The 14,979-nt window shown below is 43.2% G+C and overlaps 2 protein-coding genes across 7 annotated transcripts; one reads left to right on the top strand and one right to left on the bottom strand.

Annotated features, from left to right (window-relative positions):
• Positions 1 to 4,297: 4,297 nt before the first annotated feature.
• On the top strand, positions 4,298 to 7,894 carry LOC120818327 (uncharacterized). 4 transcript variants are annotated; one of them, XM_078101687.1, is made up of 7 exons: positions 4,298 to 5,101; positions 5,346 to 5,435; positions 5,569 to 5,898; positions 5,995 to 6,324; positions 6,479 to 6,583; positions 7,082 to 7,149; positions 7,326 to 7,894. In XM_078101687.1, the coding sequence occupies exons 2-7, from the start codon at positions 5,393 to 5,395 to the stop codon at positions 7,461 to 7,463; spliced, it is 1,014 nt and encodes a 337-aa protein (XP_077957813.1). In that variant the 5' UTR covers positions 4,298 to 5,101; positions 5,346 to 5,392; the 3' UTR covers positions 7,464 to 7,894. The 4 variants fall into 4 exon arrangements, with proteins under 4 accessions (XP_077957813.1, XP_077957812.1, XP_040031240.2 ...); XM_078101686.1 differs by having other exon boundaries at positions 4,298 to 5,097; XM_040175306.2 differs by having other exon boundaries at positions 4,298 to 5,097; positions 7,085 to 7,149.
• A 3,575-nt stretch (positions 7,895 to 11,469) lies between these two features.
• Positions 11,470 to 14,826, bottom strand: LOC120816986 (uncharacterized). Of its 3 annotated transcripts, none has more exons than XM_078101690.1 (7): positions 14,627 to 14,826; positions 14,187 to 14,276; positions 13,712 to 14,053; positions 13,286 to 13,615; positions 12,387 to 12,506; positions 12,257 to 12,300; positions 11,470 to 12,173 (listed from the first exon to the last, which is right to left on the bottom strand). In XM_078101690.1, the coding sequence occupies exons 2-7, from the start codon at positions 14,227 to 14,229 to the stop codon at positions 12,045 to 12,047; spliced, it is 1,008 nt and encodes a 335-aa protein (XP_077957816.1). In that variant the 5' UTR covers positions 14,230 to 14,276; positions 14,627 to 14,826; the 3' UTR covers positions 11,470 to 12,044. The 3 variants fall into 3 exon arrangements, with proteins under 3 accessions (XP_077957816.1, XP_077957814.1, XP_077957815.1); XM_078101688.1 differs by having other exon boundaries at positions 14,623 to 14,748; XM_078101689.1 differs by lacking the exon at positions 12,257 to 12,300 and having other exon boundaries at positions 12,409 to 12,506; positions 14,623 to 14,755.
• Positions 14,827 to 14,979: the final 153 nt, after the last annotated feature.

Below are 14,979 nucleotides of genomic sequence, written 5' to 3' on the forward strand. Positions count from 1 at the left end.
ACCGGTTCCCCCTAAGGTTGTGTTCTTTCCCTTTTACTCTTCTTCCTGTACACAAACAGCTGCACCTCCAGTCACCAGTCTGTCAAGCTGCTGAAGTTTGCGGATGACACCACCCTCATTGGATCGATCTCTGGTGGGGACGAGTCCGCCTACAGGTGGGGTCTGACCATCTGGTGTTGTGATGCTGCCAGAACAGCCTGGAGCTCAACGCTCTAAAGACAGTGGAGATGGTTGTGGATTTCAGGAAGAACAGAGCCCCACCTTCACCCATCACCCTGTGTGACTCCTTCTGTTTTCTGGGCTCGATCATCACCCAGGACCTCAAGTGGGAGCTGAACATTAGCTTCATTACCAAGAAGGCTCGGCAGAGGAAGTTCTTTCTGGCGCAATCCACTTCTACACGGCCATCATGGAGTCCATCCTCTGCTCCTCCATCACCGTCTGGTACGCTGCAGCCACAGCCAAGGACAAGGGCAGGCTGCAGCGTGTCATCCGCTCTGCAGAGAGGGTGATCGGCTGCAATCTGCCGTCTCTCCAGGACTTGTTCAGACTCGAGTCTGCTTTTCAGTCCAGGTCCTTCTGGCCCCCAGCTAACAAACTAAAAAATGATAATTAGCGACCCATGCTAACTAACTGATGCATTTAATTTCATTTAAAAGCAACCAAAGCTGACTCCAATAAGGGTTCATGGGCGGCGTGAATCAAACATTCACGAGCAAAAGTCTGTCTCTTATGACCACACTCTCGACTTGGTTCTTGTGTATGGGATTGGGATTGAACATTTAACAATTTTTCCACAGAACCCTCTCCTGTCGGACCATTGTCTGATAACCTTTGAATTTCTACTATCAGAACCAACTCCTCCTGCCAAGGGTTTCTACAGTTGACGCTTATCCGATACCGCTGTAGCCTCATTTAAAGAAGCCATTCCTTCTGCTCTAAGTTCAGTGCCCTGCCTCAAGATACAAGAAGACTCCTGTGAGAACCTCAGTCCGTCCCAGATCGATAATTTTGTCGATACTGCTACAGGCTCTTTGAGAGTGGCGCTGGACGCTATTGCTCCTCTGGAAAGAATAGCAACAAGAAGGAAGTCTGCTCCGTGGTATAACCCTCAAACACGGAACCTAAAGCAAACTGTGCGGAAACTTGAACGATTATGGCGTTCCACAAAATCAGAAGGATCTAGGCTAGTTTGGCAAGACAGCCTTAAAACATATAAGAAGGCTCTCCATAACGCAAGAGCATCTTATTACTCATCATTAATAGAGAAAAATAAAAACAACTCCAAGTTTCTCTTCAGCACTGTAGCCAGACTGACAGAGAGTCACAGCTCTGTCGAGCCGTGTATTCCTTTGGACCTCACTAGTAACGACTTCATGAACTTCTTCAATGATAAGATTATGGCTAAGACTATCAAAGAGAAAATTGATGGTCTCCTGCCTTCAACCAGTGCCGACCTGTCCTCCGATGTAGGAACCTTGGATGCAGCAGTGGGCCCTGATGCCTGTTTGGATGCCTTCTCTTCCATCAACCTTGATCAACTGACTTCTTTATTTTCAAAGTCTAAATCTTCTACTTGTCTCTTGGATCCGATTCCGACCAAGCTGCTTAAGGAAGTTTTTCCTTTAGTTAGCACATCCTTATTAGATATTATGAATCTGTCTTTGTTGACAGGACATGTACCACAGTCATTCAAGGTAGCTGTAATTAAACCTCTTCTTAAGAAACCTACTCTTGCTCCAGAGGTGTTGGCTAACTACAGACCTCTCTCTAATCTTCCCTTCCTCTCTAAGATCCTTGAGAAATCTGTCGCAAATCAATTATGTGACTTTCTACAAAACAATACTGTGTTCCAGGATTTCCAGTCAGGATTTCGAGTGCATCACAGTACAGAAACAGTACTGGTGAAAATTACGAATGATCTTCTACTTGCATCGGACCAAGGACTCATCTCTTTTCTTGTCTTGCTGGACCTCAGTGCCGCATTTGATACCATAGACCATTGTATCCTGTTGCAGAGACTAGAACATTTAATTGGTATCAAAGGAACTGCACTCGGCTGGTTTAAATCCTACTTATTGGATCGATCCCAGTTTGTGCTTGTAAACGGTGAATCCTCTAAGACCACCAATGTTGGTCACGGAGTCCCACAAGGTTCTGTACTTGGACCGATTTTATTTACCCTCTATATGCTTCCTTTGGGCGATCTTATCAGAAAACACCGCATAAACTTCCATTGTTATGCAGACGATACTCAACTGTATCTGTCGATCTGGCAAACAACGGAAGTTATCCTGATTTTTATGGATGGAATTGCTCTGGTACCCAGCAGCACCGTCAGGAATCTGGGAGTTCTCTTCGACCAGGATATGACCTTCAACTCGCATATAAAGAAGACTGCCTATTTTCATCTACGTAACATATAAAAAATCAGGAACTTCCTGTCTCAAAGTGATGCAGAAAAATTACTTCATGCGTTTGTCACTTCCAGACTGGACTACTGTAATTCTTTGTTATCGGGCTGCTCCTGTAAATCTCTTAAGCCTCTCCAGTTGATTCAGAATGCTGCAGCACGTGTTATTTACAAGAACTAAGAAAAGGGATCATATCACTCCTGTATTAACTTCTCTGCACTGGCTCCCTGTTAAATCAAGAATAGATTTTAAGGTACCTCTCCTCACCTACAAGGCACTTGGTGGTGAGGCACCGTTGTATCTTAAAGAGCTTGTAACACCGTATTGCCCTACAAGGCAGCTGCGCTCCATAGATGCTGGTTACTTGTTGTTCCTATGGTTTTAAGAAGTAGGATGAGGGCCAGAGCCTTCAGTTATCAAGCTCCTCTTTTGTGGAACCAGGTTCCACTTTCAGTCCGGGGGGCAGATTCGGTCAGCTCTTTTAAAGTAAAACTTATAACTTTCCTCTTTGATTCTGCCTATGGTTAGGGCTGGCTCAGGTCAGCCCGGACCAGCCCTTAGTTAAGCTGCTATGGGCTTAGACTGCCGAGGATCTTCTTAGGACACACCGAGCTCCTCTCTCACGCTCTCGTTCTACAATAATTCACGTTTTATTAATGCACATGACTAATTCAGCTTCTTTCCGGGAGATGTATTTTACATTATACTTGCTTTAAGAGAGGAAAGTAACTGTGCACAACTCCTGACGCCTATTGAGTGTTTTTGCACTCACAGGAAGTTGTGGTGGACTTCTGCACATGAGCTCACTGGCTGCTTTTGGGTCTCTGTGGCGTTGTGTCTTACTGTGCGTCTCAAAGCAGACAGCGAGTGAAACAGAGTGTGACTCATGACATCAGTCGCTAAATGGGCCTTCATTGATACGAGTATGAAACTATGAAGGCGTCCATTGTGCTCTTGGCTTCACTGCCAACGACTTGTAATATTGTTAAAACGTTATTACGAGATGATGAAATGCTTTTTGTTCATGAAGTGTACATTTACCGTCTTTCTCTCATTTTAAGCTGCGAGTTCTTGACATTTTCTTTTTGGCTGCAGCCACATTTCCTCTCACATTCCCCACATCTGTCATTAAAGCTCCAGCTGTTTAAAAGTCCTTCTCTCCACCTCTCAGGGTTGTTGGAAGTCAAAGTTGAGACAATTATCAGGACATTTGAGTCCGGCTCCATGAAGAGTTGAGCCTAGCTTAGCACAAACACGGGAAGCTAACCAGCTAGCTCACACTTACAGAAGAACATACCGCGTCCTTCACACGTGGGACGTCTTTAGCGTACGAAACATGACAAACATGATGGAGGCTCGGTTCAGTTACATGAGTGACTCCAGCTGTCACTTCCTGTGTTTCAGCCAATCATTTCACTGCAAACGTTGATCTGTGACTACATCTGCAGTGTGACATCAGCACTGAAGGTCAAACCATCAAGAGAAACTGCACAGGAGTCTGCAGACTTCTGTTCATCTCAACATGCATCACTGATGCTGCACAACATGACGGACGTTTACTTTCCTTCTCTTTCTGCTTTTGCTGTCGTTATTTCTGCTGTTTGTGACGTTTGTGTGTTAATTCTTCCACAAAAGGTTTAGATTGATCATCGCTAATCTTTTGTCTCTATAACCTGTAATGTGCACGTATGTGCACGTGTGTGTGTGTGTGTGTGTGTAGATGAAGGTTATTAACGGCACTCACAAACAGATGACGCGTGGAAAGTTGAGCGTTGTGGTTTAAGTGTGAAAATGAAGTGTGAATCACTTCCTGTGATTCTCAGCATTTAGTCTTAGTGGCGGGGGGACGGGGGGACGGGGGGACGGGGGACGGGCGTGTCTATGAAGAGCAGTAGACACTGAGTAGTTTTACTTGAGCTGTTGGTGGTTTTATTCATTGGGAGGCTGCTGTGGAGAGACGGAGGAGAGCTACATCGATCCCTTCCAGCAGGACTCAGTGTCTCCTCAGCATGACAAATGTCTCTGCATGGAGGTCACATGCTCTGTAGAGACATTGTGACTCATGACTTGTGTCCATTGTGTTCCTTCAACATACACAATGCTACAGAGACATGAAGCTTCAGCAGCAGTTGATAGAATACGCACATTAAAGGGAGGAGGACCACAAGCTGTCTTCATCATATAAGTCCAGTTAGAAGAGAAACCCGGTTCTTCACCCCCTGACCTCACGTGGCTGGATGAGCGTCAGGACACCAGCACAATGACAGTAAAAGTCCTGCATTCAAATGGATTCCTCAAGTGTGAAACGCAGCTTATGGGCTCCGTGAACTAATAAATATTATGCTTCCACGTCAATTAATGATGCAAGATATTCAAATGAATAATATAGCATTTCATTTGAATTGTTACATTTTGACATTTCTCAGTGAGGTAGATGAAACTCGTGTTTTCTTCTTGTATGAGTACTACAGTTAAGTGGAGGTATCTTTATACTTCTATGATTATGAAATACATCATAAAACATCTGTAGCTGTTTGGGGACCTCAGGAGAGCGTGTTCCTCTGGGTTCGGCCCGTGGGGGTTTAGATCTGGACTCTGATGTTTGGTCTTTGCAGGTTTATCGCTGAGGAAACAAGGAAGCACCGTTTCTATTCTTCAAAAACAAAATATCACATCTGCTTTTGTAAGTAAGTTGCAATTGATTTGAATAAATACTATCATAACATCCGAATTCAAAGGACCAATCAGATGTAAAGGATTACATTTAAATCCTTCTTAGAATTGTACATTGCTTAAATACTCACAGTGAGAAGCTCAGGATGTAGAAAGTGAGGCAGAAAACAGTTTCTAGATTCAAGAGGAAATGCATTTAGTCCTTTTCAGCCAATCAGGATGATTTCTATCTGATGACCGTGTGACCAAACCTTTAAGGAGGAAGAATTCAGTTGCAGTGCAAGAGAAGAGGGGGCTTCACCACCATGATGGGAGGACTCGCTCTTCTGCTTCTTTTAGGAACACTGTGTGAGTGACACTTTACACCTGGTTATTGTTTCTATTAAACTATGTTGGACTATAAAGACAAATTAATACTTTACCTTTTTCACCTTCTTGTATCACGTGATCGATTTAATGTTGTTTCTTTTCTTTTCTTCAGACCCGATTGAAGCTGCAGAGGTTCAACAGGTCTCTTTGAAGGAGGCTGAACTTGGTGGAAATGTTACGTTTCAGTGTCCAGTTTCTGAGAAGGAAAAAAATATATTGTACTGGTACAAGCAGCCTCTTGGATGTACGATCCAAACTGTTGCTACAAGAATTTATTCTCAACCAACACTTAGTCCACAATTTAACAACTCACGTTTCAGAGTCACTCAGGATTCTTTGACCATCATGAATATCAGCAAAGAGGACGAAGCGACTTACTTCTGTTTCTATGGATCACAATTTTCACATAGTTTTGGTAATGGCGTCTTCTTGGCTGTGAAAGGTAAAATATATTTAACTTGCAGCGTTGGCGTCACATTTGATGTCAGACAAATACTTGAGATTTGAATTCCTTTGGATGTTTCCCTGAATCGTGCAGATGGAAGTCTGCAGAAATCCTTCCAGGTGGAACAAAGTCCGGAGGCTGAGTCCGTCCTGCCGGGCGACTTGGTGACCCTCCAGTGTTCTCTTGTCTCCAGGGACAAAGAGGACGGGGTCCAGTGTCCACACGGACACAGGGTGTTCTGGTTCAGATCAGGAGGATCCCATCCAGGCTTCATGTACACTCAGGATACACAACCGGGGGACACAAGTTGTGTCTATCGTCTGTCCAAAAGGATCCGGAACTCCTCTGATGTTGGGACTTACCGCTGTGCCGTGGCCTCATGCGGACAGATCCTGTTTGGTGGAGGAACCAAAGTGGACACAAGTACGTTTTAAAGTCTACCGTCTTAAATAGGGAATCACTCAGTACGATTTAAACTTCAAAGCTGGTGAGATTTAAATGAGAAACAAGGTAGTCATTGAAATAACTGACGTGAATGAGGCGTTAAGGGTCTATTTTGACTTTTCTCTCATTCCAGGTTCAAACCTGAAAGTGGTTGTCACAGTTCTTGGCGTCCTGTTGGCGTGCTGTGTGACTGTGATTATCCTCCTTATTTTCTACGTGAATCGAAGGAGAGCTGAAGGTCGGTTAACCAGATGAACACGGACTAAATGAAACATTAACTCATGCACATTGAGCCCCACCGACTGATCTCCTGAATAAGTGGTTGGCGTATTGAGCTCAGGGTCATTTAACTAAAGTTAGTAAGTAAAACGTATCACAGCAGCAGGAGAACAAAGCTCAGGTCACTGAAGACTTGGGAAGCAAGTAGTTAGTTGAGATGTTTTCAAGCTTCAATCATCAACAGCAGCGTCACGGCTACAAATCCAACACAGTCAGAGGACATCTGTCACCACGTTCTCTGTTCATCTGAGAACAAAGTCACACAGAGCTTATTATATTACATCAGATGATACGTTACTGCATTCTAGCAGTGGATCAGGATCAGATACATCAATATATATATATATATATATATATATATATAGTGTTTGAGTCAACGTGTAACTGTAAAGCGACTGAAAATGATTAAAACAACGATCACAATAAATGACGCACTTCTTTGTCCTTTTGTATTCAGCAGAAGCAACAAGCGGCGCCTGTAATCCTGCTCAATCCCAGCGGACAGCGGATCAATCAGCTGACCAGGTAAATATGTTCATAACCTTCATGCTCAGCGCCAGAGACTCAGAACATTATTCTGATTCATTAAAAAATACTCATATATAGCTAATGATAACCTCTATATATGCATCGTGATGGTAACCTGTATATTTTAGACTTTACCTCTAAAGTCTGTTACTAATGGATGTTATTATTTGCAGGGCGGAGACGGAGAAGTAAGTAATTATGCAGCAGTGAATCTTTCCACAAGACGTGAAGTGAAAAGAGTGAAGAAAAGAGCTTCTTCACAGGAGTGTGTGTACTCCGCTGTGCGAGTGAACACACAACTCCACCTGTAGAGCAGCGAGGCTTCTCAATGGACGGACTTTGTTCAGCTTTGAATGTTCAAAACAAATGAGGGGAAGTTCATATTGTCATTTGAAATGAAATGCTTCCTGTTGGTCGAGTTCTTCTTGTGAGACACGTGAGCACGCTGGAATGTGACTGGTTGTCGAGGCGGAAGGAAAAGACATCAGTGCCTGAGGAAGAAGTATGCCAGTTTTCATTTGCATGGAAGATGTCAGAGAAAAGCCTTATTTCTTCTTTAAGCAGTTACTTTCTAAATTGCTGCTTTTATTGTCTTCTTAGTGGATTAACAGTGTTATTTTATTTTCCTTTTAAAAAGTCTGTTTTTCAATCTACATTTTTTTTTAAATGTTTCATCTGCATTTTCAAATGTTGTTTTTTGGTGCACTTCAATGTTCCAAGGAAATAAATACATTTGACTTAATTGCACGACTGTCCTCAACCTGCCTTTTCAAGGCAAGTCTGCTGAATCAGATGAATTAAAACATAATTTATTTTTTAAACTTTTTAACTAAAAGAAAGAAGATTTTTCTTTTCAGTTTTCGTGTGTTAAACGCTCCTCTCCCACACTGATACATGTGGTGGTCATAAAGGACAAAATGGACAAACAGAAAATCAACCCAGTGTAACAAATTTCTGTAAATTGACGGTAACTTACACTATTTCACAATAACTGTAACATATAGTTACATTTTCATCATGGTCAATGCCATAAATGTAATTAAACAGTTGATGCCGTCAATTTTTATAATAACAGCAGATGACCGTAATTTAACGTCATTGTATTGAAATACTACTTATTTATGAAGTAGGTTTAGAAAGAAAAAGTCAATGTAAATATTCGCCTACAGAGCCAACGGGGCCACTTTCCTCACACGTGGTTATCTCAGTTAGCCGGATCATTTTCAGGATAAGATGACGTAGATCAGGCTTGTCGGTTCCCCGCAGCAGGTTTGGCTAAATTACCATAGCAACACATCGAAAACTTGAACCTTTGAGCTGCTGGATTAGTTCGCCAATCCCCCGAAAAAAATGGCTGCTCTCTGTCACGGTTTGGGTTTGTTTCCTGTTTTATTTTGTAGTTTCCGGCCTTTTGTCTCCCTGGGTAACTTCACTTCCTGCTTTGTCATGTCATCCCCTGTGATTGTCTGATTGTTTCCACCTGTGTCCAATCACCTGCACCTCCCGAGTTTAAGCCCTGTGTGTCTTTTGTCCCTCGTTGCGTCATTGAATGTTCTATCCTGAATGTCTTGGTGAAAGTCTTGGCGGTTCCTGGACCCGGTTCCTTTTCCCTTGGCGAGTTCGTATTTTGACTAGTCTTTTGTGTGGAACTCTGCGTCTGCCTACCCCGATCGTGACAGAATGACGCAACCACACAAGGACTCAGCAGAGTTTTTTCCCCTGAACCAGTTCTCGGGAACCCGTCTGGCTCCCTGACCGCCGACCCCCAGAGGCCGGGCCCTCTAACCCTCGTCCCCTGGTGAGAAGGGGACGTATTCTCCTGATGTTGTAGAGCGTGTATCTAGGAATCAAGAATCAGGAAACATTTATTGCCAAAATATGTCAAACATACAAGGAATTTGACTTTGCGGTTGGTGTGTGACAGTAGACAGTGTAACAATAGACAACAAGACAACAGTGCACAAGTAATAAAATAAAGTAAAATGAAATGCTAATGCAATGGGTTAGTAGAATAAGGCTATGGGTTAGTATAAAACAAGAGAATAAAGTTAGAGTTCCATCCATCCATCGTCAAACCGCTTATCCGGCACACAGGGTCGCAGGGGGGCTGGAGTCCATCCCAGCCAACTTCGGGCGAGAGACGGGGTACACCCTGGATTGGTCGCCAGCCAATCACAGGGCTACACAGAGACACACAACCATTCACACTCACATTCATACACCTACGTGTAATTTAAATTAACCTGATCCCCAGAGCATGTCTTTGGACTGTGGGAGGAAGCCGGAGAACCCGGAGAGAACCCACGCAGACACGGGGAGAACATGCAGACTCCACACAGAAAGGCCACTGGGCAGAGTTGAACCCAGGACCTTCTTGCTGTGAGGCGACAGTGCTAACCACCACGCCACCGTGACGCCCTAAAGTTAGAGTTTAAGAATTTAAAATATTGAAAAAGTTAAAAATTTTAAGCATGAAGTGCACTAGCGAACAAGTAACAAAGTGACGAGTGACGACAAAGTGATAAATGACAGTTAAAGTGACGTGTGCAGTGTGAAGGGGAGTGACCGGTGGAATGTTATAGTCAGTCAGTGGGGGACCGGCTCTGTTGATGAGCCCGACTGCCGACGGGAAGAAACTGTTGGTGTGGCGGGAGGTCTTAGTCAAGATGGACCTCAGCCTCCTGCCAGATGGAAGGGGCACGAGCAGGTTTTGTCCGGGGTGAGAGGGGTCGGCTACCATCTTTTTAGCTCGCTTCAGAGTCCTGGAAGCGAACAAGTCCTGCAGGGACGGCAGGTTGCAGCCGATCACCCTCTCTGTAGAGCGGAGGACACGCTGCAGCCTGCCCTTGTCCTTGGCTGTGGCTGCAGCGTACCAGACGGTGATGGAGGAGCATCACCGGAGATCTCTGGAGATGGCCCACCAGAGATCAGTCCAATGACTTACTTATTGAGCTAAAGAGTAGGCTATGGTGGGCAAAAACATTTATAATACTGGCGCTTTTTGCCCCCCTTTACGGGCTGTGGATCCTGGACTATATACTTTCCCATATATTCTAAAACCTTTAAACATCCCTAAATATTTGCACATACTGCACACTGCCCACCATAGACTACTCTTAAGCTCAATAAGTAAGTTAACTTACCTAAGGCCTTCTTCGGCCAATCTCCTCTGAATCGTGCTGGATGACACACCAAACAGATCCGCGATTTCTCAGGTTGATAGACCGGACAACAAAGTTAGCCAGCTCGTCGCCAGGAATATCCAGAGGCGGGCGTCCAGCAGCTGTGCTTGTAGTACCAGTGCTAATGTTGACTTCATCAACTTGGACCTCTTCCACACGCACGCGGTGCTCAATCAGTCTTAAACTATTTAAAACTTCGTTGTCTATGTATGAAGAGAAGAGCACTTATCCGCCCTAGTATTTCCAAAAAAACCTCAATATGTGTCAAAATCCTATCTGCAGAAAACCCATGTTGATCGATTTGATCTGCTAATGCTAGCATGCTACCTCGGAGCCCAACGATGTCTTCCATTATGTAAACACTAACGTCCCTTAGCCAGCCTTCTATTGCACACGGCTCTGTTGTCTGTTCTGAATGTTAGATGTAGCCACGCCCCCTGATTTGCATATAAGAACGTGAAATGTAAAACGGTATTGTGAAATAAGTCTCTGGAAATGAAAAACGGCATTATGAAATAAAAGTCTCCGGAAATGTAAAACGGCATTATGAAATAAAAATCTCCGGAAATGTAAAACGGCATTATGAAATAAAAGTACCATGAAATGAAAAGTGGCATTATGAAATAAAAGTACCATGAAATAATTACATTCATTTAATATTCATGTATTTATTGCCTCATTTATTTAGTTCATAATGTATTTCAATTGGATATTTCATGTATTTATGTATTTATTCATTTATTTAATTTTGACTAAAAAGGCATTCCATACATTAGACCGTCAGGATCTTTTACACTTTGCTTCACTTTCATGACATCATTGGCCACGTGCTGAAATACTGTAAGACCCCGACATACCCCCCATCAGTGGGCCCCAGTCTGCTTTGTGGGGTGAAGGACAAAGACAAAATCCCTCCCTTTGGGTTTGGAAGGCGTGTCCTGATTGGCCGGCTGCTTTCATGCAGCTCTTCAGTGAACGAATGCCTGCTTGTGATTGGAGGAGAGTAATACCTGCAGAATCCAGTAGGGGGCTCCACTTGTGAAATGGAACTACAGCTACAACATCTTAACACTTCTTTTCTTCCCATCTTCAAAGATAAATGGAGAGGAGCAATAGAAATATGACAAACTTTGTGTTTACAGTTTAGAAGCACAACTTTAATCCCATTTGTTGATTAACTTTGAGTGAGAACAGCTTAATGAGAAGCAGGAGAGAACCTTTCAACAGCCACTGTGATACGACTAGTTAATTAGCCAGAGAGCATTATGCAGAAATGGATAACTTAATCCTGTATATATATTTTGCATTAAAGGGGTCCAACATCTAATGCAGCTGTAAGTTTACATCAAAATAGCAATCAGTCAATCAAAATCTATGGAGCATAGAAATGGTGACAATGCAGATGGTTCTCTTTAAAACGCACACTTGGTGCCTCCTACAGGCTCTCTAAATGTGGCCTTTGCACACGGTGGCAGACAGAAAGAGGCTGTGAGAGTAAAGTCAGTGTAACAGCGTGTGAGATTAATCTTTGCATCATAATGTAACACAAAGCAACTAGTGCTACATGGAAGCATGAGGTAATCCTCTATTAGTCCCAAAGCGGTGAGCAGAACACATCACATGTCATCACGGCCTCTCGGCCACATACAACAGCCTTTGGACTTCCATCACACACGCTACCAGCTGATCTCACTGAGTCCAGGAAACATGCTAATCCGACCCGGAGGCCTTGGCAGCAGCGTGGATGTTCTCCCTCTGCGCTCCCTCTGCGCGCCTCCTTCCACCTGACTTCATCACGGTGAAGACGGCAGTAGAATAAGTCCACGCGTCTTCATTCCTCTGAGCAAACGGATTGTAAATCACTTAAATGGATGAATACTGATCAATATACATCATATGTTCATCTGATGAATTGATCTTACCTTGAAATTCCCCTTTGGAACATTTTCTAGCAGAGAAGCAGCCGCTAAACATGAGATACATAATAAACTGTTGTTAGAGTGATAATTATGATAATAAGAGCTAATTAATGAGTGACAGGAAGCTTCTTACCTTCATTATTGCAATAATCACACTTATTTGTCTTGATGACGTAAATGAGGACGGCTGCAACATTCAAACTAAGAACCACGACAGAACCCAGAAATACGTCACCAAAGGACCAGAACCCGTCTGAAACAAACAGAACACAGAATCACATACAGCACAATATAACCCTACAACACAGGATTTAACACACAAATGCTCAAATCAATCTGTATGGACACTTCGATCTCTTTAAAGCTAAAAAGATGGTAGCCGACCCCTCTCACCCCGGACAGAACCTGTTTGTGTCCCTTCCATCTGGCAGGAGGCTGAGGTCCATCAGGACTAAGACCTCCCGCCACACCAACAGTTTCTTCCCGTCGGCAGTCGGGCTCATCAACAGAGCCGGTCCCCCACTGACTGACTATAACATCCCACCAGTCGCTCCCCTTCACACTGCACACGTCACTTTAACTGTCATTTATCACTTTGTCGTCACTTTGTTACTTGTTCGCTAGTGCACTTCATGCTTAATATTTAAACTTTTTTAATATTTTAAGTTTTTTAACTTTAACTTTATTCCCTTGTTTTATACTAACCCATAGCCTTATTCTTCTTTTTTTTTTTTACTAACCCATTGCATTAGCATTTCATTTTACTTTATTTTATTATTGTGCACTGTTGTCTTGTTGTCTATTGTCACACTGTCTGTCACGCACCAACCGCCAAGACAAATTCCTTGTATGTTTGACATATTTTGGCAATAAATGTTTCCTGATTCCTGATTATTTCCTGTAAGCCACACGGCTGGTAAATGACCAAACATTGTTCAAACCTGCATTTATTCATTAATTTTTCTTCCTAGCATTAAAGTTTAAATCGTACTGAGTGATTCCCTATTTAAGACGGGAGACTTTAAAACGTACTTGTGTCCACTTTGGTTCCTCCACCAAACAGGATCTGTCCGCATGAGGCCACGGCACAGCGGTAAGTCCCAGCATCAGAGGAGTTCCGGATCCTTTTGGACAGACGATAGACACAACTTGTGTCCCCCGGTTGTGTATCCTGAGTGTACATGAAGCCTGGATGGGATCCTCCTGATCTGAACCAGAACACGCTGTGTCCGTGTGGACACTGGACCCCGTCCTCTTTGTCCCTGGAGACAAGAGAACACTGGAGGGTCACCGAGTCGCCCGGCAGGACGGACTCAGCCTCCGGACTTTGTTCCACGTGGAAGGATTTCTGCAGACTTCCATCTGCACGATTCAGGGAAACATCCAAAGGAATTCAAATCTCAAGTGTTTGTCTGACATCAAATGTGGCGCCAACGCTGCAAGTTAAATATATTTTACCTTTCACAGCCAAGAAGACGCTATCACCAAAACGTGGTGAAAATTGTGATCCATAGAAACAGAAGTAAGTCGCTTCGTCCTCTTTGCTGATATTCATGATGGTCAAAAAATGCAGAGTCTCTCCTGCTGTGACTCTGAAACGTGAGTTGTTAAATTGTGGACTAAGTGTTGGTTGAGAATAAATTCTTGTAGCAACAGTTTGGATCGTACATCCAAGAGGCTGCTTGTACCAGTACAATATATTTTTTTCCTTCTCAGAAACTGGACACTGAAACGTAACATTTCCACCAAGTTCAGCCTCCGTCAAAGAGACCTGTTGAACCTCTGCAGCTTCAATCGGATCTGAAGAAAAGAAAAGAAACAACATTAAATCGATCACGTGATACAAGAAGGTGAAAAAGGTAAAGTATTAATTTGTCTTTATAGTCCAACATAGTTTAATAGAAACAATAACCAGGTGTAAAGTGTCACTCACACAGTGTTCCTAAAAGAAGCAGAAGAGCGAGTCCTCCCATCATGGTGGTGAAGCCCCCTCTTCTCTTGCACTGCAACTGAATTCTTCCTCCTTAAAGGTTTGGTCACACGGTCCTCAGATAGAAATCATCCTGATTGGCTGAAAAGGACTAAATGCATTTCCTCTTGAATCTAGAAACTGTTGCCTGGTGCCTCATGGTAACGGTACATGAATTGTTATGAATAAAGTAATTTATTCATTGATGCAACAACTTAAGTATCTCATCATGAATTGTAACTTTATAAACCCTGATAGCGCACAGATCACGGCATCCCGAGCTTCTCATTCGGAGTATTTAAGTAATGTACAATTACAAGCAGGGTTTAAATGTAATCTTTTTCATCTGATTGGTCCTTTGGATGTCATGATAGTGTTGATGAATTGCTTTTAAACTCACTTACAAAAGCAGATGTGATATTTTGTTTTTGAAGAATAGAAACGGTGCTTCCTTGTTTCCTCAGCGATAAACCTGCAAAGACCAAACATCAGAGTCCAGATCTAAACCCCCACGGGCCGAACCCAGAGGAACACGCTCTCCTGAGGTCCCCAAACAGCTACAGATGTTTTATGATGTATTTCATAATCATAGAAGTATTCAGATGTATGTTCCTGAAGCTTATTCCGGATGGTTGATTTTGGACCACATGAAACCATGATGGTTAATGTTACATGAGGGTGATGTAATGCATGACATCACAGGTTAACTCAAAGACGCTTTAAGCCAAAGGCCAATGAATGTATTGTAATATTAAGG

Source organism: Gasterosteus aculeatus, chromosome 4 (genome assembly GCF_964276395.1).
Source record: "Gasterosteus aculeatus chromosome 4, fGasAcu3.hap1.1, whole genome shotgun sequence".
NCBI classification, from domain to species: domain Eukaryota; kingdom Metazoa; phylum Chordata; class Actinopteri; order Perciformes; family Gasterosteidae; genus Gasterosteus; species Gasterosteus aculeatus.

Coding starts and splice junctions, on each gene's coding strand:
- LOC120816986 (XM_078101690.1), bottom strand. CDS start 14,229: ATGATGGGAGGACTCGCTCTTCTGCTTCTTTTAGGAACACTGT. Junction 12,507..13,285: donor AGGAACCAAAGTGGACACAA/GTACGTTTTAAA, acceptor TGTTTGTTTCAG/ACGGGTTCTGGTCCTTTGGT. Junction 12,301..12,386: donor TGATTATTGCAATAATGAAG/GTAAGAAGCTTC, acceptor TCTCATGTTTAG/CGGCTGCTTCTCTGCTAGAA.
- LOC120818327 (XM_078101687.1), top strand. CDS start 5,393: ATGATGGGAGGACTCGCTCTTCTGCTTCTTTTAGGAACACTGT. Junction 6,584..7,081: donor GAATCGAAGGAGAGCTGAAG/GTCGGTTAACCA, acceptor TTTTGTATTCAG/CAGAAGCAACAAGCGGCGCC. Junction 7,150..7,325: donor CGGATCAATCAGCTGACCAG/GTAAATATGTTC, acceptor TATTATTTGCAG/GGCGGAGACGGAGAAGTAAG.